At 34.9% G+C, this 21,514-nt stretch overlaps 2 protein-coding genes across 3 annotated transcripts in view; both read right to left on the bottom strand.

The window, feature by feature from the left end:
* LOC105872867 (non-histone chromosomal protein HMG-17-like) overlaps positions 1–21,514 on the bottom strand; it is a 123,396-nt gene that overhangs the window by 10,343 nt on the left and 91,539 nt on the right. The window lies entirely within an intron of this gene.
* Positions 17,132–21,514, bottom strand: part of LEPR (leptin receptor) — a 99,409-nt gene continuing 95,026 nt past the window's right edge. Inside the window, exon 19 of one of the 2 annotated variants that reach the window (XM_012767153.3) lies at positions 17,132–17,974. In XM_012767153.3, coding sequence (XP_012622607.2) covers positions 17,147–17,974 — 828 coding nt within the window. In that variant the 3' untranslated portion in view covers positions 17,132–17,146. Of the gene's footprint in view, positions 17,975–18,716; positions 20,987–21,514 lie in introns of those variants that run through there. The other variant, XM_012767149.3, reaches the window with a different exon arrangement.

Below are 21,514 nucleotides of genomic sequence, written 5' to 3'. Positions count from 1 at the left end.
AGCAGCCAAATCCTTTTCCACATGACCAGCAATGTCAGACAGTTCCAGTGGCTCCACATCCTCTCCAACACATGAAATTGACAGGAGTTTTTTAAACACTGTAGACATTCTTATAGCTGTGTAGTGCTATCTTATTTTATTTTCCCAAATTTTTGGTAATTCTGAGCACCTTTTTATATGCTTATTTCCCATCCAAATATCTTTTTTCATAAAATGTTTGTTCAGACCTTTTGCCCATTTTTAAAATTCAGGTATTCTTATTGTTGAGTTTTGAATATTCTCTACATTCTGGGTGCAGCTCTCAGTCAGAAATGTGATTTGCAAATATTTTCTCCCAGTCTGTGGTTTTTAATTTTGAAATATTTAACAGTATCTTTCTCGGAGCAAAGTTTTATATTTTAATATGAAATTCAATTGATCAAATTTTCTATTATTGATTATTCCTTTGGTGTCATATGTACAAATTCCTTGCCTAACCCAACATTGTGCAAGATTTCTCTTAGGGAATCTTCTATATATTTTATGATTTTAGATTTTGCATTTAATCTATGATTAATTTTTAGTTAATGTTCTTATGCAATATAAGGTATAGACTAAGATTCTTTTTTGTTTGTTGGTATATGTATGTTCAACTGTTCCAACACCATTTACTGAAAGACTATCCTTTTTCTATTACAATGCTTTGTCATCTTTGTCAAAAATTAGGTAATTATATTTGGTTGAGTTTATTTCTGGACTTTCTATTCCACTGATAAATTAGTGTATCCTTTTGCCATTATTACATTGCCTTGATTACAGTAGCTTTGTAGTGAGCCTAGAAATCAGGTAGCATTGAGTTCTTTAAATTTGTCCTTTGTTTCAAAATTGTGCTATTTTAGTTCTTGTGACATTTAATAAAAATTTTAGAATTAGCTTGTCAAAATCTATGAAAAATTTACTGAGATTTTGATTGGGATTGTGTTTAATCTATAGATCATTTGGGAAGAACTTATATCTTAACAAAACTGAGTCTTCTATTAACACAGTATATCTTTCCATTTGCTTAGGTCTTTGATTTCATTCATCAGTGGTTTATAGTTTTCAGTATACATATCCTGCATATATATATGTTTGTTAGGTTTATACTTATGTATATGTTTGGGTGCTATTCTAAATGACATTTTAAAAATTTTCTAATTTAATTGTTAATGCAAATACAATTTATTTTTGTATGTTGACTTTGTATCATGTGTGCTTGCTAAAATTAGTTATTACTTCTAGGAGCTTTTTTGTAGTCTTTGGTATTTTCTGCATATGTAATATTACCTTACCTAATAGAAGGAGATATTTTTCTTATTTTCTTCTGGTTTGATCTTTATGCTGTTTCCTTTTTCTCTTTCTCCTCTCCCTTTATTCCCCTTTGAATCACTGTGGTGTGGATTTCCAATGTGATGGTCCATAGACATGATGAGAGAGGACATCCTTGGCTTGTTCCCAATCTTAGGGGAAAAAACATTCCATCTTCCACCATTAAGTATGGTGTTAGCTGTAGGGATTTTTTTTAGATGTTCTTTATCAGGTTGAGTACCATGTATAGTCTACCAAGCGTTTTTATCATGAGTGGGTGTTGAATTTTGTCCAATCCTTTTTTTTTTCTGTATCTTTTGAGATGAGCATATGGTTTTTCTTTCTAGTCTATTAATATGATGAATTACATTGATTGCTTATAATGTTGAACCAGCCTTCTGTCTCCAGAATAAACCCCACTTGGTTGGGATATAATATCCCTTTTTATATTTTGCTAGATTTGATTTGTTAATGTTTTCTTAAACATTTTTTATGTCTATGTTTATGTCTGTAGTTTTCTTTCTTGAAATGTCTTTGTCTGGTCTCTGCATTGAAATATCCAAAACCAATAAAATGAACTGGGAAGTGTTCTCTCCTCTTTTTATTCTAGAAGAAATTTTTTTTAAATGCCATTTAGAATAGAACCAAAAAACATACATAAGTATAAATCTAACAAAAATATGTGTAGGATATATATTCTGAAAAGTATTAATCACCGATGAATGAAATCAAAGACCTAAGCAAATGGAAATATATACCATGTTAATAGATTAGAAGACTCAGAATTGCTATTATTTCTTCCTTTGAGGTTTGATTGAATTCACCAATGAAACCATCTGGGCCTAGAGTTTTCTTCTTAATGGGGAAGTTTGTAATAACAAATTCTGTTTATTTAATAGATATAGAACTATTCAGTCTATCTCTTGACTAAGCTTTAGTAGTTTGTGTCTTTCAAGGAATTGGTCAAATTTATTAAGTTGCTGTGCCCTCCAAACTTTTATTGAGCTGTGCCACTCCAAGCTATCCAACAGGGAGCAAGACAGGCAGAAGATAATGCTTAGAAAAAGACTGCCTTGAAAATCATTTGGCTTAAGACGTGGTGAGAAACTCAGTGCTGAAATTATAATTAGGCTTCTGGCAATTCGGTACATATTTATTTGGGAAGAAAAAAAACTGGTTTACTCTGTTTCAGGTACTCTTCTAGGAATTTAGGTTCACAGAATTGAACATTACAAATTCCACGTCCTCTTGAAGCTTATAAGCTTAGATTCTAGTGAAACACCCAGACAACAAAAAAGTAAGCAAAATAAATATGAATATAACTTTAATTGAAGAATGGTCTTACAAAGAAAGAGTGAAAAGACACAACTTTAGGTAGTTTGGTTTTAGATGGTCTCTCTGAGGAAATCAAGTTGAGCAAAGACCTGCGAGAAGTGAGGGAGTGACCCGTGCAGAATTGTGGGGAGTGGCATTTCGCTGACAGGTGCTAAGTGAGAACCCAATCCTCCCGTTCTGATCAGCCCGACTCTAATAGGTTATCCTCCAGGTTAATCCACTTTACCTCTTGACAAGGACTTTGGGAGAGCGGGGGTCCTCTTTCTCTGTGGGTTTCTCCAACTACCTCCTGTCTTTAGGAGGAGCAAGAAAATACTATTTTAACATTTCTCTATTTTTTGCATTTATCTGTTACTAACAAGTTGGCAGAAATATAGCGTTTTCATTTTATTTATAACATTTAACTATTACTAACATGTTGGCAGAAATGTAGCATTTTTATTTCTACAAAGTCACTACACTTATTTATAAATCTCCATTGCTTTTCTGCTGAACGGAGACCAGAAAAATCCCTCCACCTTTCCTTGTCCACTGTCCCTTCTTTCCCACACAGCTGTCTGTCTCGGAGGCAGACCTGTGCTACTGTCAACAGCGCCCCTTCTTCCCAGGCTGTGTTTGGCAACTGAAGTCCTGTGAGAAAACCGGGGGAGGTGAGGAAAGCGATGTTGAGGTGTTTACTCCCCGGGTCCCCTTCCCGCATCGCCTCCAGCTTTCTGTGTCCCTCAGCGGAAGTTCATTGCTCCTCTCACAGTGGCTAACTTTCCCTCATTCTGTTCTCTGGTGAGAGCTCCCTTCTCCCAGCTTTTTGAGCCTAAGGGTGGTGAGAGGTTGGCGGCTACTCTCTTGACATACCTTTGAAAAGGAGTCTAAAGTCTCAGAGAAATCAGTATCTTGGAATGGATCTATGATCTGCAACCTGCTCGGCCATCTCTTATCACACCCTCCTCATAGGACGAGAGGATACCCCCTTCACCAAGTAAGAAATGTCTTAGGAGGGAGCACCTGAACCCGTAAAGAGCTCCCTGGTGACTGTCCTCTGAGGCTGGAAACGATAATGCCCTAAGACGTGGTGGAATCGGGTTCCCTGACTTCAGTGGGAGTAATAGGGTAGTGGAGTGGTAGGCGTCGGTTGATGGCCCTTAAAAATCAGTGGTAAGGTGACACAAATACCAGAATAAACCACAGAACAGGAAGCTAGTCAGAGTGTTTAAGAGTATATTTAAACCAGCAAAAGAGGAAAGACAGCTAAGAAAGTAAAGAAAAAAACAATGAAAACTAAAGCATGACAATCCATGGTCTTGTTCCATAGAAAGCTGTTTCTCTTTGAGGCAGTCATCTACTTGGTTTAAAGGTCTTGGGTGGGAGCTGTCACCTTCCGGTAGATCATCAGTTTCTTGAAGGTCCCTAAGAACCCCCAGCTTGAGATCTGGTAAGAACCACCACACGTGGAGTTCCACAGTCTCTAGCAGTGGCAGTGAGCTCTGCAGTTGGCCCTAGGGTTGGAGCAGTTCCAATAGCCAATAGCTCTCACTCCATGGCGCAGAGGACACATGTGGTGATTCTGACAGCTACAAAGATCTATCTCCGCTTATACAGTCTGCGACTGGGAAAATTAACACAGAAATATGTGAAGCTCAGGCCAAGATTCCATCTATCACTGTCCTCTCTAAACCCTGCTTTAACCTGTGGAACAAAGCGGTGTTTCTGATCTCTGGAAATCGGTGTAAATTCAGATTTCTCTTCCAAGAGTATTTAATAACTCTTGAAAGATCTGGATATTTCCCTTTCCTCAGTGTACAGTTGATTTGGCAATGGCTGCAGTTCTCACTTGAGAACATTGAATTACTACTACTAATAGGATTAGTAGTACATGTCTGTAAGGGATTTTTATTTTAGAAAATTAATTTCCTCATATGTGTTTTAGAACCATATATTTTTCTAGCTTTAGGTGTGTATATGTCTAGTGAAGTTAAGGGTGATATGTCTGCCTTATATCTCTTCTACCTCCAGGTACTACTCAGCATGAGTCTTTTCCTTCCAGGCCTGGCTTTTTTTTTTTTTCCTCTGAAAATTTTCTCTTTTCTATTATACCATGCTCCCCACAGCCATAACACCTCAATTAATTCCCTTACTCTCTGGCACTCTTGGCCTACACATCTGGCTGAGCTATTGAATCCAGCTATAAATCTCAGTTGGAAGCAGTTTTTCCGCCCAGTCTTCATGACCAGAATGTGCGATAGATGACCTCGTACCAGGTAATGCTGGGCACATATTGTTGAAGTTACTGAGAGGGAAATTTAGGGAATTAGAGCAGTCAATTGGCACAAGAATTCTAATGGGTCAGTTGCCCTGGAGAAAATAATTAACATTTCTCTCTTTAAGTGCCCTCTACTTTGGGTCAATCACCTCTCAGCTCTGAAAGATAACCTCCTCCCATGCAACTCTCATTCACTTTACCAAGATTTCCTTTCAGCCTTCTCCTATCTTAATGGTCTCATTTGTTAGATATGAATCATCCCTTCCTCTGATGTTTTGACATTTGCATTATGAAGTGCAAAAGAGGTGATAATTCTATATGTAGATGGCATGGGGGACCTCAGTAAAGCCCATCAGAACTTTAGCACACAGCACTCAAGGTGCTCTTCTGCCTTAAATTCCCTTCCACTTCCATCCCAGGGAAGAAATAACAGTGTCCTATAATGTTAACCGGTGATTGCATCAATGATGGACATGTGACCAAGAGCAACCTGAGGTTATTTCCTTAAAATAAATATTTATTTCCTTAAATTGTCATAAATATTCCTTGAATCAAAAGAACTTATCCCACCACATATACTCACCAGCAAATTTGTATTAACTGAACAGCACCTAAGTGGTCACATAGGTACTGTAGTAATAGGGTATTGGGCAGGGGGGAGGAGGGCGGGTATATACATGTATAATGAGTGAGATGTGCACCATCTGGGGGATGGTCATGCTGGAGACTCAGACTTATGGGGGGAGGGGGGAAATGGGCATTTATTGAAACCTTAAAATCTGTACCCCCATAATATGCTGAAATAAAAATAAATAAATAAATAAAACAGAAAAAGAAAAAGAAAAAAAAAGAACTTATCCCATGCAGAGATAAGCAATACCTTAAAGTGATAGGCTGGGATGCAACACTGGATAGAATATTAACTGAAGGTGTTTAGATACACAAAGCAGAATGTAGGGGTTCTGTTTTAAGTGTGAAGATAGATTAGATATTCTCAAGCAAACATTCCACTGCAAAACACCCAATACTGGATAAATGACAACAAAAAGTAAATGAAATTCTCAAGGTAAAAAAAGTTGAACAGAAAGTTGAAGCCAGAAAGATAAGAAAATCAAAAGTCAGATGCTATATTTAGAAAACAAAAATATCCAACACCAGTTTATATTTGATTTTTAGGTAAACAAATATTGCATGGAACATACTCTCACTGAAAATTGTTTTTTAACCAAAATTGAAATATATCCAGGTGACTTGTATTTTATCTGACAATTCTACCCTAAGGCCAACTAGTTAATGTTCATGTGAGACTTGGAAACAAGACTTTATACCTGCAAATAGTGAGAGCTAAACCTGAGGGCTTCACATAAAGCCAGACTCTCTTTCTGTCAAAAGGAACCATTGCAGATATTTATCTGTTTCTCTTACATCTCTGGGTAGGGAAAAACATGTAACCCTAATAAGTCTCCCCAAGAGAATGTGGGACTGGAATTGAAATTTATATTTACATTGTGGTGGGTAAAACTATAAGCTAAGAAATTAACATTCTAAAAGATTAGTAGTTCCCCGACAGGAGGCAGAAGGATATGCAAATCTACTCTGACAGCATGCTTAATTCAGACCTTTTAGAATTTCTAAAACTTAGGTTCAGCCAAACATGATTCCACAATTGAAAAAAATATATAAGAGTAAACAACCCACTATGAGTTAAAATTAGCATAAATAACAGTATATTTAGGTGACCTAAGATTTCAATATTGGCTTCAGACTAGATGATGCCACACCCCCACCAGAACTGTCACCCTCACACACACCCAGACTCAGCACCACTGAACACCACCAAAGTAAGCTCTACCATATCCCCCACCATCCCAAAATAAGCATCACCATGTCCCACTGGACCCAGTGCTCACACATGGCCCTTTAGTGCCTCCAGACTCAGTACCACCAGGTACCCCACTCAGCCACTTGTGAAGATCTTCTCTACTGATTTATGCCAGTCAGTAAAGTCTGGAAGAAGTGACTGTTTCTTCAAATTTACAGACATCAACACAAGCCTACAAGGAATACACACAAAAAAAATCAAGAAAATATGACACAACAAAGAAACACAATAAATTTCCATTAACCAACCCCAATGAAATAGAGATCTGAAAATTGCCTGACAAAAAATTAAAATAATTGTTTTTAAGCTTAGCAAGTTCCAGAGAACACAAAATCAACAAAATCAGGAAAACAATACATGAACAAAATGAAAAGTTCAGCAGTGAGGTGGAAATCATAAAAAAGAGCTCCCCAAAAATCTGGAGCTAAAGAATGTAGTGATTTATATGAAAAAGGCAATAGAAAGCTTCAGCAGTAGACTCAATCAAGCAGAAGAAAGAATCAGTGAACTTGAAAACAGTTCATTTGAAATTATACAGGAGAAATAAAAACAAATTTAAAAGAGTGAATAAAGTCTATGGGGATTATGGGACACCATCAAGCAAACCAATATGTGCACTATGTGAGTTCCAGAGGAGATGAGAGACAAAGGAGCAGAAGGCTTATTGAAAGAAATAGTGTCTCAAACTTTCCAAATCTGGGAAGGAAATAGACTTCCAGAACTAAGAAGAAAAATCCAACAATAGATATACAAAAGATAAAGAACAAAGTCTAAAAACAAATTACTACCAGAAAATCATCCAATAACAAAGGAAGACAGCAAAAGAGGAAGAGAGGAGCAAAACAACTATAAACCAGAAGAAAACAATTAACAAAATAGCAATGGTAAGTCCTCACCTATCAACAATTACTTTTAATGTAAACGGATTAAATTTTCCAATAAAAATACAGAATAGCTGAATGGATAAAAAATTAAGATCCAGCAATATACTATCTATAAGAAACTACTCTTGAGAGTTAAGGACACACATAGGCTGAAAGTGAAGGATAGAAAAAGATATCCCATGCAAATTATAACAAAATAAAGAAGGGGTAGCTATACTTACACAAAAAAATGGATACAAAGAGGGTCATTATATAATGATAAAAGCATCAATCCAACAGGAAGACATAACAATTATAAATATATATGCACCGAACATAAGACTACCTAAATACATAAAGCAAATATTGACAGATGTGAAAGGAAAAATTGACAGCAGTACAATAAAAGTAGTAGACTTCCATAACCCACTTTCAATAATAGATAGAACATCCAGGCAGGAAAATCAATAACAAAAGAGTTGACTTGAACAAGACTATAGATCAAATGAACCTAATAGACGCATACAGAATTTTCCACTCAACAGCTGAAGAATGCATATTCTTCTCAAGACCAGACCATTCTCTAGCATAGATACATATTAGATCACATAATAAGTTTTAATAAATTTAAGAAAATTGAAATCATACCAAGTATCTTTTCCAACCATAACAGAATGAAACTAGACATCAATAACAATAAGAAAATGAGAAAATTCACAAATAAATACAAACTAAACAATACACTCTTGAACAACTGTTGAGTCAAAAGAAAATCAAAAGATAATTTTGAAAAGATCACAAGACAAATGAAAACAAAAACACAACATGCCAAAACTTATGGTATACCACAAAAGCAGTACTTAGAGGGAAGAAATTTATACCAATGAATACCTTCATTAAAAAAGAAGAAAGATTTCAAACAAACAACCTAACTTTATACTTCAAGGAACTAGCAAAAGAACAAACTAAGCTCAAAGTTAGCAGAAGAAAGGAAAAAATAAAGATTAGAGCAGAAATAAATGAAATAGAAAATAGAACATTAGAAATGATCAATGTAACCAAGAGTTGGCTTTTTAAAATGAGAAACAAAATTGAGAAAACCTTAGCTAAACTTAAAAAAAAAGAGAAGACTCAAATATAAATGAAATCAGAACTGAAAGAAGTAACATTATAACAGATGCCTCAGAAATAAGAGGTATCATAAGGAACTATAATAAGCAAGTATATGCCAACAAATTAGATAACTTGAGATAAATTCCTATAAACTACAGCCTACCAATACCAAATTAAGAAGAAATAGAAACCTGAACAGACCAAAAACAAATAAGGAAAATGAATCTAAATTTTAAACACCCCCCACCCACCACCAAAAAAAAAAAAAAAAAAAAAAGCTTAGGTGGGATTATTAATTGGGATAGCCATTAGGGAAAATATTTTGGAGGTTTCTCAAAAAGTTAAAAATAGCCATAAGATTCAGCAATACAGGCCGGGCATGGTGGCTCATGCCTGTAATCCTAGCACTTTAGGAGGCCGAGGCAGGAGGATCACTTGAGGTCAGTAGTTCGAGACCAGCCTGAGCAAGAGGGAGACTCCATCTCTACTAAAAATAGAAAAATTTAGCTGGTCAACTAATAATAGCAACAAAAAATTCACTGGGCATGGTGGATCGTGCCTGTAGTCCCAACACCTGAGGAGGCTGAGGCAGGAGGATTGCTTGAGCCCAGGAATTTGAGATTACTGTGAGCAAGGGTGATACCACAGCACTCACTCTAGCCCAGGCAATAAAGCAAGATTCTGTCTCAAAAAACAAAAAAAGATCCAGCAATCCCACTACTGGTTATATATCCAAAGGAACGGAAACTAGGATCTTGAAGAGATACCTGCACTCCCATGTTAATTGCAGCCCATATGCAATGGCCAAGATATGCAAACAACTTAAATGTCCATCTATGGATGAATAAAGAAAGCTGTGTTGCATATATACAACAGAATATTATTCAGCCTTAGAAAAGAAGGAAATCCTGCCATTGGTGACAACAAGGATGAACCTGGAGGACATTAGGCTAAGTGAAATAAGCTAGACACAGAAAGACAAATACAAGGTGATCTCACATATAGGTGAAATTTACAACAAACTTATAGGAGCAAAGAGTAGAATGGGAATTTTTAGGGATTGGGGTTGAGGAGGAGATAGGGAGATTTCAGTCAAAAGTACAAAATTTCAGTTGTACATGATGAATAAGTTTTGGAGATTCAATGTATAGCCTGGTGATTGTAGTTAGCAATGCTCTATTGTATATTGAAATTTGCTGAGAAGGTACATCGTAAATATTATAACAACTAAAAAAAGAAAAAAAGAAGATAATGGTAACTCCATGAGGTGATGAATATGTTAATCAGCTTGATTAGTGATCATTTCACAATGTATACATATATCAACTCTGTAGTAGATAAATTTGACTCTGTAGTAGATAAATACTTTTCACTGAAATCACACCAGATTTCTTTTAGATCCCTAAGGTGTCAAGATGCCAGCTTACTGCTGCAGGGCCTCCTTGCTTTAAACTCTTTGCATTAAAGGTATCACACTTGGCCAGGGAACTTAATTGTACAATTTCACTTACTACTACAGAGTCAAAAACTTTTCCTGCCAGCCTTCTCATGAAATTACAGTGCATGGAAATACCAGGCCTAAGGCTATAAACAAAATATTTACTAAAGAGATTTTCATAAAGATAGGCCATCAAACATATATATGTCTTGCTTTAAATATTTATATATTTGTCTCTATCACATATCCCAGTGTATTGTCAATATAATCTATGGGAAATTGCAAGCAATTTCACCTGTCAATAGCTCTACCACCACCTACATCAAGCTGGTGACAGTTCCTATCCCATTCACGCACATGAAACTCCTTTCTTGGAGGATTAACTACCTATTGTAGCTTCAGTACATTTGTTGTAGGAGAGCCTGACTTTAAAGTCTGTTAAGGGCAGCTGCAGGAGAGCCCCTGAAAGTAAAGTCAGCACATCAGAAGAACCCAGATTGTTGAGTCTATAAGAAAAATACAACCAGGAGTAAAAAAAAAAATGCTCCCTAAATCCACACCTATTTTGTCTTTACTGTTGAGATTGGTAATCTCATTAAAGAGGAATATTGGTAAAGAAACATGGCTTTAGAAATCTGAAGTTGAAAGATACTTCAGAAATTAAGTAAAGCATGCTTTTCATTTGACAGTCAAGGAAACTGAGGCTCAGAGAGGGGAGGATCTACAAAGGACACAAAATGACGTAGGGGCAAAAACAGATTGCAAATCTAGAATTGTTCTGGGAATCCTCAAAACAGGCCACCTCTCAGTATACTAAAGAGAAGACTTTCGGGAAAGTTTTACTGGGCACCTTCAGCATAACAATTTCCAACAGCATTCAACACACTATCCTTTTGTACTGAGTCCTATTTTGTGAGAAGGAATTGGAATATACTTCCTGTATCAAATATCTTAAAATTTTCTGGGAGAATTCAAGTTCACCGAGGCTGGCTAGAACCTCTTATGTCTCTTTAGTTTTCTTTATCTGTATTTTATCTCAGGGTCAACAGATGCTCGCTTATCTTCACATTACTGCTTGAGGCATGGTGTGCTGTCAGAAATTTCTATATTAATAACTATGTGAATTGCATTCATTCTTTCTAAAAGAAGAATAAACATATACTAAGTATTCTTCAGTTTTACTGGGACCAGGATTTGTGTTGATTTTTAAGACTGTGATTTTCCCTCAATCTAAAATTAGTCTTCCCCACTCCCACTCCCAATTTACTAGGGCTGGTTCTCCAAAACCAGAAACAGAATAACTATCTGTCTGCCTTTTAGGAATCAATCACAATGTGTGGCTATTTTGTCATCACAATCACCCCATTCCCAATTCAGTTTCTTTTTCTCTCTCTCAAGTGAGATGCTTCTTTCAGTAGATAGCCAATTGAAATGGCTTAACCCATAGGTAAAAAGGATCTTTTCCTTTAGGAGTTGAGAAGTAGGAAGTTACAGGATTGGCTCAGCAGTTCAATAGTGTCTTCAAGGACCAACCCTTTTCCCTTTCCCCTCTGCCTTCCTCCACAAGTTGGCTTGGTTTTCCAGTCCTTGTGTTTCTCATTCTGTTATCTTTTGTTCCCACTGACTTTCACTAAAGGGGCCAAGTTCCTTGGAGAGTTGAAGCTTTCAGGATGTGAGCTGAGGATGGATTTCCCCAGGGGTTGTTTGCATTTGTTTCTGTGATGTACCTTAAAGGCTCAACCAATCTGGAACTCTTAGAACTAGATAATTTGCTTTTTGTTTTTCTAGATCACCCAGGTAGTAGGAATTCTTGCCCCAAATCCATGTGAATGAAAATCTGAGAATAGAAGTCTGAGGAAATACAAAGCTGAGAGTAGGAATTCTCAAGGAAGCTTTTCTCTTCCTTTCATTTTCTTCAACTCAGTTCAGTGCAATGATGAAAAGAGGCAATAAGCTCTGCCAGCTTCCTCTGCTGGGCACAACTTCATCCTGCTCACATCTGAGGTCCTTGGTTTAGGGTAAGGACTTCCCCTTCTTTTTCTCCCTCCATGTTGCCCTCTCAGAACACCCTGTATATTGGGAAAGATTTCTCTGAATATCTAGTTCACTACATTGCTGGGTAAAACTCTTTTTATCTTATTTTGAGGAACAGATATGGATATACAAATATTTGCTACCAGGCAGCTGTTTTCAGGTGATATAGAAGTAAATCTATATCTTGATTTTCTTCAAAGTACACCATGATTTCCAAGAGTCCTGTCTGAACAAATTTGAGAACCACCAGTATATTAAATTGGTAAAAGCAACAGTACCAGGTATCGTCAGCAATTCCACTGTTAAGAATATATCCAAAAGAAGGGAACTCAGTATATTGAAAAGATACCTGCACTCCCATGTTTATTGCAGCACTATTAGCAATAGCCAAAATTGGCAATCAACCTAAGTGTCCATCAACAGCTGAATGGATAAAGAAATCACGATACATATATACAATGGGATATTATATAGCCATAAAAAGAATGAAATCATGGAGAACATTATGTTAAATGAAATATGCTAAGCACCAAAAGACAAATCTCACATGTTCTCACTCATATGTGAGAGCTAAATATTAAAAACAATTGATCTCATGGAGACAAAGAGTAAAATGATGGTTACCAGAGGCTAGGAAGGGTAGCGGGGAGGGAATGGATAAAGTAGGGATGGTTAATGGATGTAAAAATATAGTTAGATAGAATGAACAATATTTGATAGAACAACATTACTATAATCAACAATAAGTTAGGGCAAACTTTAAAGTAACTAAAAGAGGGGAACTGGAATGTTCCTAACACAAAGAAATGATAAATGCCTGAGGTGATAGATACCCCAATTACCCTGATTTGATTAATTCACATTATATGCCTATATCAAAACATCACATGTACCCTATAAATATATACAACTATCATGTACCCATAAAAATGAAAAATAAAAAATTTTAAATAAATAAAATATTTTCAAACCCTTTCCAAATGCAAGGCATATGTTTGTAGGAATTTTGAAGACACAATCAAAGGCTAACAATGAATGAAAATCTTCTATTAACTATTTACACAAACTACAAGGGTTAATTATTTGTATTTTGAAATGTTAGCTGAAATAATATCATTGTGTTGTCATACAATCAATAATATAATCCTAAAGTAACAAATTCCATTTGGACTTTCACTTCTCAAAACTCTAACATTTCTTTTGATTAATAATGACATAAAGATGAGTATACAGTCACAATGTACACTGCTTTCTCTATGACTTTGGGGACACAACAGAGAATTAGGATAATTAAATTTTATAGAACAATTGGAGATGCATATCTCAGCACTTTTGTTTATAACATTTATTAACATACCAATTGTGACAAAAGAGAAAATGTTAACTGCATGCCAAACACTTATGACAGGTTTTTAAAGTGCAATATCTATAATACAGGTATTTCACTGCAAAATTAAATACCTTGCAAATTCATTCTCAGTTCCAGGTTTTTTGAATAAACATGTTATTTAAAATACTCTGGCAGAGACCCACATAAAATTGAATTTGGTGCCATACATGTTAATTCACTTTGAAAAATAAACATTTTCAGCAGCTTTCCAAAATAAATATTGATAAATTTTTTATAAAAATAATTCATTCAATATAAAACCCCATGTAAACCATTTCCTGATACTCATGCAAATACATTAACAATATCTCAGTTCTAATGCAGACTTTTATATTTTACATTGTTCTCCCAACAATATGATTAGGTGCAGGAGTGCTATTGTTCTAACTAGCTGCTCAAGAAGAGTAAAATTACTGACTTATCTAGCTTCCTTTTATAAAGAGGTATTCACATTTTTTCAGTAAATACACTTAAATTTTTTTCTCAAATGCAGCTTATTTTAATCACAATAGAGTGAGAAATTTTAATTTTGTGATTTAAACTTTGGGTATTCATTATTTCTCCATAATGAATACTTGAGAGTTTGTGAAAGTACCAATTGAGATGACTCATAAAAGATGAAATGTAGAAGGAATTTCTTTTAAAGCCGACAGAAAATAATTTAGAAAGAGGTCTTTTTCCATCCACATCTAGGTGATGCAGAACTTCATGGTTGCCATGTGTGGCAATCCATCAGCATGTTGTCCCACTCCACCTATGAGCACTGTGCACACAACTCTCAACATGTCTCACCGCCTAAAGTTTCTCTTTCTTCAGTTTTCAAGTAGTTAATATGAATATTCATGAAGAAATGTGACCATGTTTGATATTTGGAAAGAGGGAGTTGGTTTTATTGGAAAACAGTGAGAGGACTAGAAGAATGTCATGCCCATGGTTATAAAACCTTAAGTCCAGTGAAGTTCACACTGATTTGGGAACTTTATCCAAGTCCTTTTACTACTTGAAGACTAGGTTTAAAAAGAAAAGAATAACCATTCCTATTCCTCTTGTCAACATGTAGCTCATCTCTAAATGAGACATAGGGCTCCAACAGGAGGTCCCTACCCTTAGTGATGTGTGCCTCATATTTTTTCCATCTTTGTTCTTGGGGGGGATTTAAGCTAGGAAACCAGTAATCCTGTTAACCTGACAAATGGTTTATCTTCAAACAGGTTGTTTAAACTTGAAGCCATAACTCAAATTATTAATTTCCATGTTGGTTTTCATGAAGTTCAGATTTAGCGAGACCATGATTAGTAGCTTGTGTTGCAATTTAAGGCATCTGTTTATTTATTTATTTAGAGACAAGGTCTCTCTTTGTCACCCAAGCTAGAGTGCAGTAGCACAATCATAGCTCACTGCAACCTCCAACTCCTGGAGTCAAGCAATCCTCCTGCCTCAGCCTCCCAAGTAGCTAGGACTATAGGCGAGCACCACTGTGCCCAGCAATTTAAGGCCTTTAAATGAAACGTGCAAAATCTCAGATTGATCTTAAGTTTAAAATTCCAAATCCAATACTTCAACTACCCCTTCCCTTAAAATTTATTTATAGAAGCCCTGGGAAGAAATGTAGAGTATCTGACCATTATGATGTATAAAACATTCTAAATTTTTCCTGAATTTTATGAAAATCCACTATTTAATAGCAGTAATTTTCACAAAAACTCATAAAAACATAATAATGTATATAGTGAAATAAACCTTCAAAAGTGGACATCAGAACTCAAGCACACTAACAATAAATATGATCTAATTCTATACATGCCAATAGGCCAAAGTTCAACCTTCTCTATGAAGGAAAGAACCTTGGAATTTCAATATTTTTGAAGTGCTTTTTTTGTTTATTTGTGTGCTTGTTTGGGGGAACTGAAGCTGCAGAAGGGTGGTATCAGTGATCTAAGATTAATATTCTGTCACTAAAGTCCTTTAACTCAGACCTGCACTGCAGTGGTCCTGGGACATCTGGATCACACCAGCATACACACAGCATGGTGCATCCTTGGGCCGACTGGAACGCCTATCAGTTTCTCTTTCCTGTTGGTCTGAGTCCCAGACCACAGGAGAATGTTGTGTGTCAGTGGATGTGCTCAAGGGTTAATCTCCAATTACATGCAGAGTATGGCAAAACATAATTTTCTACCTCTTCTATACTATACCTTCAATTCAATGTTTACATTCTAAGCATGCATTACAAATGGCAATAGTCAATTTTATGGAAATTTCCATATATGTAATAATTTCTGTCTGTTTCTGAATCTCTAAAGTCACTTGAAAATCAGTAGAAAAAAATCTTTTCCATTTATCTTTGCATAGAACTAAGTCTTTCCTACCACACTAATTAGTGGGTTGGTATGGGCCCTAGACCTTTTTCGTGTAAGAGAGGCATCAGTTTGGTATGTGAAATCCTGAGACCTCTTAACAATACTTCTGACATCTTTAAAAGGGGTACAATGTTAATAGTAAAACATGTCTCATACAACCATTGCAATAATTAATTGACTTAAAATATACAAACTATTAGCACAGTAGTTGGTTTAGATCAAGAGAACGCTCAGTAAGTGAAAAAAACAGTATACATGCAAGTGAGTATGAGGAAAGATGATTCAGGGTTATATACAGTGACAGTTGACAATCTAACTTTATAAAAAGTGATGATTTCAACATTTTTAGAGAGAAGAGCCAAAATTAAGAACATGCTTTCAAAAGTGCTATATTGTCATTAAAATACTGGTTATGGATATTGCCATTCTAGTAGGTTTCTTCATTCTATGGTATGCATCTTAGATTTGGTACATATCAATTAACTTACTTATTAGTCTTCACCAGTATAATCCCTTTGGACCAGGGCAACTTTTCTATTTATCTTCAACATTTAGGGAAGTGTCTACTTCAAATCACACAGTCTGGTAGTACAAAATTACAAACACATCACATATTCTCAAAATGCACAAGGACACACATTAAGTACAAATTGTGTGTGTGTGTGTGCATGTTTTGTGTGTGAGAATTAGCACAACTCAAAGACAACCCAAGGTGAAACAAACACACCCCTGAAAGAACAATTACATCTCACAAATATTAGTTTGAAGCCTTGTTTCAGAAGTAGGTGTAATACAAAAGATTAGCTCTTTCTACACAGGTCTAATGTTCACAAAAGATGGTATTTGTTACTTGTTAGCTAATTTCTAGTTAGAAACAAGAGCCCTTCTCACTACAGTTTGGGAATAGAATCATTATAAGAGTCTGTCTACACTACTAGGCTCATGAAGGCTTTCTCACATTTTTTGCAAATATTACCAAGAGAGGACAAACGGACAACATTAATTTTGAAACAACCATTTTCAAATTTGACTCTGACCATTTTCTTTTCTCTCTTCCATCTTTTAAAGTAATATATACAGCTATAAAGCAATACATTACAATTCATATGACCCATTGTGATGCAAATCTGAAGATGTCTTGAATGAAATTACACAGTTAGGTCACACATCTTGTTTTCCATTATCTTATGAGTCTGAGTGGAACAAGTTTGAAATTGAGGCATGTACGATACAAAAGTCTTCTTACCAGAAGTTCCTAAATTGAAATTATTGTCCACAAAGTGTGAGCAACTCTCCTGGAGGATTCTGAGGTCAGTGAATAAACAGTGGGCTGGGAATGGGCACAACACTCTGGACTCGTCAGTCAGAAACACATCGCTCTCTCTTTTTTTGATTGACGTGACCCCTAAATAATAGATAGACTTTTCAACATTATTTTCTTCAGGGAAATTTCCCTCCAGTTTCAAAAGTTCATCCAGTCCTTCTGGGAATGTAAGGTGTGGTGACATTTTGTTCAGATGCTGATCTGATACCATAAGAAACGCCTGGCTCTCTAACTCCCAAGAGCTATTAGGGAAAGAATCTTTCAGTGGAGAATTTTTGCCAGAGAAGCACTTGCTGACCGAACTATTTATAAGCCCTTGTTCTTCATCAGTTTCACTTGATTTCGAGTTACTGACCAGCGTGGCATATTTAACAGAGGGTTGTCTCCTGCTTTCGTCCTCACAGGTTACCTGGGTACCCTCGGCCTGAGAGAAGTTAGCACTGTTGCATTGATCACTAATACAAAGAGAACACTTTCCAACATCTGGAGTTGTCAAAAGTAGAGAGACCACAGTGGCTGGTACCATCTCATCTTTATTTTTCCATGGTGTATCAACACTGATATCTTCTGAAATGGTTTCAGGCTCCAAAAGAAGAGGACCAAATGTCACTGATTCTGTGTGCTTGATAAAAAGATGCTCAAACGTTTCTGGCTAAAAGAAAAGACATATTTTAATGCTCTATTGTATTAAAACTTTTTTCATTATGTCATGTTTGCAGAAATGGAAGTGTGGAAGGTTAATAATAAAAAACATAAATCAACCACAAATTTAATTAGTTTCAGACTGAAACAGAAATATAAAACAATTTAAGGGGCAGGCAGTTTAAGATAGTGTTTAAAAGTGAGACAAGACAGACTTAGGCTTGAGTTCTAATTCTTTAACCACGGACAAGTACATTCACCACTCAGCAGTTTCTTCATCTGTAAAAATATGCTCAACACCCGCTTCATGACATTGTGGATTAAAATAAATTAGTGTCTGCAAATGCTTAGCTCTTGGTTACTGAAATTGGAAAATGCTCTCTTCTGAAAGAATCCCTAATACTTTAGAGCAAATGAACCGAAAATTTAAGCCCCCAAAAGAAAAAAGAAGGAAATAAAACCAAATGAAGAAAATGACTTGTCCAAAGATAGTTAAAATAACTATTTTATGATGTAAGATATGGAATGAAGGTAAAACAATTGTGACTGAAAATTAAGAACTTATCTGCCTTACATCATACTGAGAATCTGCTTGAGATTATCTGAGAAAACGGACTAATAATACCTACTTTTTGAAAGCAATGATGGTAAAAGAGATAATCACATTGTCAATTACTATTCCTTATAAATAACTTCATATAAAAATATATACTATGGAACATGTGGAATGAAGACAAATACACAAGACAAATGTACATCATATTTTTTATAGGAACAATGGTTACATCACAACAAAAATCCTGCTAAGCAGCTACAAATCAAGAATACGTATGCAAAAAGCTCAATTCATACAATGTAAACACATTGAAAAAATGCAAAATAAAAAATACTGTCAATGCATCATATTAAAAAATTAATATAACTAAATTACGTGCTATAAAATGTGTTCAGTTTATATATCATATATGTAATTTAACTTTTGAATTTTACAATTTTTAAACTTATAGAATGAATTCAGATTTATTGCCTGAAATCACCACATACCCAGCTGTTCTTAATAATGGCATGTATATTCCATATAAAAATACAATTTATTTAGCATAGTTTTTACTCTTAAGTGAAATATATTAGTGGTTAAAAATAATAAAAGAATAAATATACCAAATACTAAATATGATAATAATGTAGGTATTAAAATACTACATAATGACAAATACTGTGTTAATACAACTTTTTCTGTTATTCTATGAACATAATACATGAAGAGAAAAAACTATTCATATGCCTGTTTTCTTTCTGACAGAAATCTATAGATTTGTGACTTCCTTCAAATATTTGCTTGCTCATTTTGTTTTTTTTCTTAAGGTTTCTACTAATATGCATGAATTGTCTTGAAATTTAAGCAAACCTAGAAATTAAGGTTGCAAAATAAACGAATTAGATGCTATCAATATGAAAACAAAAAATACATACAGATAGCCCATAGCATGCAGTCAAGCTCACATATATTCTTAAATGATATGTTTAGTATATTTCATGCTCTCTAAAACTTCATAATTGGTAAGTAATTGATCAAACAAAATATTGTATTTGTCTTCAAATGAACTCAGCTGGAAGATTTTTCACTAATAATAAGAAATCACAGGTTCAAATATTATTGAAATATAACTTATCAAAGGGTCACAAAACTTTATTAAAAGTATATTCATCAAAAAGTTATTTCACTAATGCATCTAAGTTTTTAGAATACTCTGGGCACATATTAAATATGTATTCATTCAACTGGTAGGAATTTAAAAATATCCTTTCATAATTTCACATAGATTTTACATTCCAATGACATCTGTTAATAGTCAACAAAAAGGAAAAAGACATGTTCTTCCTATTTTTTAGCTTTTATTACACTCAAAGAAAACTCTGAATAAAATCTAAATATAAGTGATCCATATATGTCTTAAATTTGAATGCTATTTGGAGTCATCCAACAGAGGCTTTGATTTTCTTTGAATGTGAGCAACATAGCACACCTTGTCTGCCAAATTCATAGAACTAATAAGTGGTCTTTTTTCAGGTAGAAAAGCCCTGTCCTCACCATAAACTATTTGCAAAATCTCCAAAGAATCTCCCTTCTTTGCATCACTGCCCACTTCCCTGCCTTCCAGAAGTCTTGGATGATTCAGTGGAAATAAATTAGATTTAGGGAAGAGTTTCACAAGGAGGCTGGACTGGAGGCTGATGTTCTTTTCAGATCTGGTCAATCTAACATGGGCATATAGGGTTATGCTGATATGAACTGTAACTTCCACTGGCCTTTGACCAGTACTAGTCACAACTTCTGGCTTTCTCTGAACTGAAATGGGAGTTAGCACTTAAGCCATTTTCAAGGATATTGAATATTGAAATTCACATATTGACCAAAGTTATGTACCAAAAAAGCTACAAGATACTCAAAAGAACAGCTAAATGGGTCAATTTGTAGTCTGAAGTATCTATAAGGGAATCTAAAATGGAAAAATTTGGACTTAAAAATATAAACTAAACTAAACATTTAGCGTTCTGTACTTAGAGTTATTGTATTTGCCAAGCTATGTGTCAGAAGTTGTAGTTTTAGAGTTCACCTAGTTACAGCATTGCCTTCTATATATTTGATGATATTGAATAGATATATAATGACAGAAATAGTCACAACTTTTTAAATGTTTTATGACCAGGAAAATGATAAGTCAAAAGCCAGAACTCATGAATATTACTTTTAAACTTTAGATGACCTGAAAATTAATCACACATCCAAACTGAACTGGACTGGAACTTATATCTTGACCCCAAATTTACATATCTATTTAAGTCCTAAATCAACATGATCCACCATACATTATTTTCAAAAGTTCAACCGAAATTTTTTTAGATTTGCTCCCCTTCTTCAAAATGTAAAAATCTTCTAATACTCTATAGACTGTTGGGAAGTTGGTACAATGGGTTCATCTGTAGTGATCATGATTAGACTTCAAAGAATGTCCGTTCTCTGTTTAGATAAAATAAAACAAAATAAGAATGCAAAATAAAAAAAATCACTCAGAAAGCAAAAGATAAAAGATTTCAAAAACATTTTCTGTCAAGCATGGGTTCTGAATTATAAATTCTTACGTTATGTTACAGTGATGCATCCTTTTAAGAAAAATTAAAATTTTAGTAATTTAGGGAAGGCTAAAACTCCCATTTTCTTATACTCTAAGGACATTTTCAATTACCCCAGAAAAGGAAAAACTTAGAGGAATAACAGCATAGGTAAAAGGAGAGAAGACCAAAGAGCTGGAAAAATAAAATGGGAGGTGAAGGGGAACCAATAACGATATTGGCACAAGAAATAGCAAAAGAGTAGAGCAGTGAAGAGAAAAATTAAAAAATAAAGAGAAAGAAGAGATAAAATAGAAATAATGAAGAAGAACAGAAACATAGAACCATTATCATGGATTTTTTAAATCTAGAAATAAGATCTAAGAAATCATCTATTCCAAACTTCTCTCTACCGTTTGTTAGACAAAGCAATTGA

This window comes from Microcebus murinus, chromosome 2 (genome assembly GCF_040939455.1).
Source record: "Microcebus murinus isolate Inina chromosome 2, M.murinus_Inina_mat1.0, whole genome shotgun sequence".
Classification (NCBI taxonomy): domain Eukaryota; kingdom Metazoa; phylum Chordata; class Mammalia; order Primates; family Cheirogaleidae; genus Microcebus; species Microcebus murinus.
This window is presented reverse-complemented; position numbering and strand designations above follow the sequence as displayed.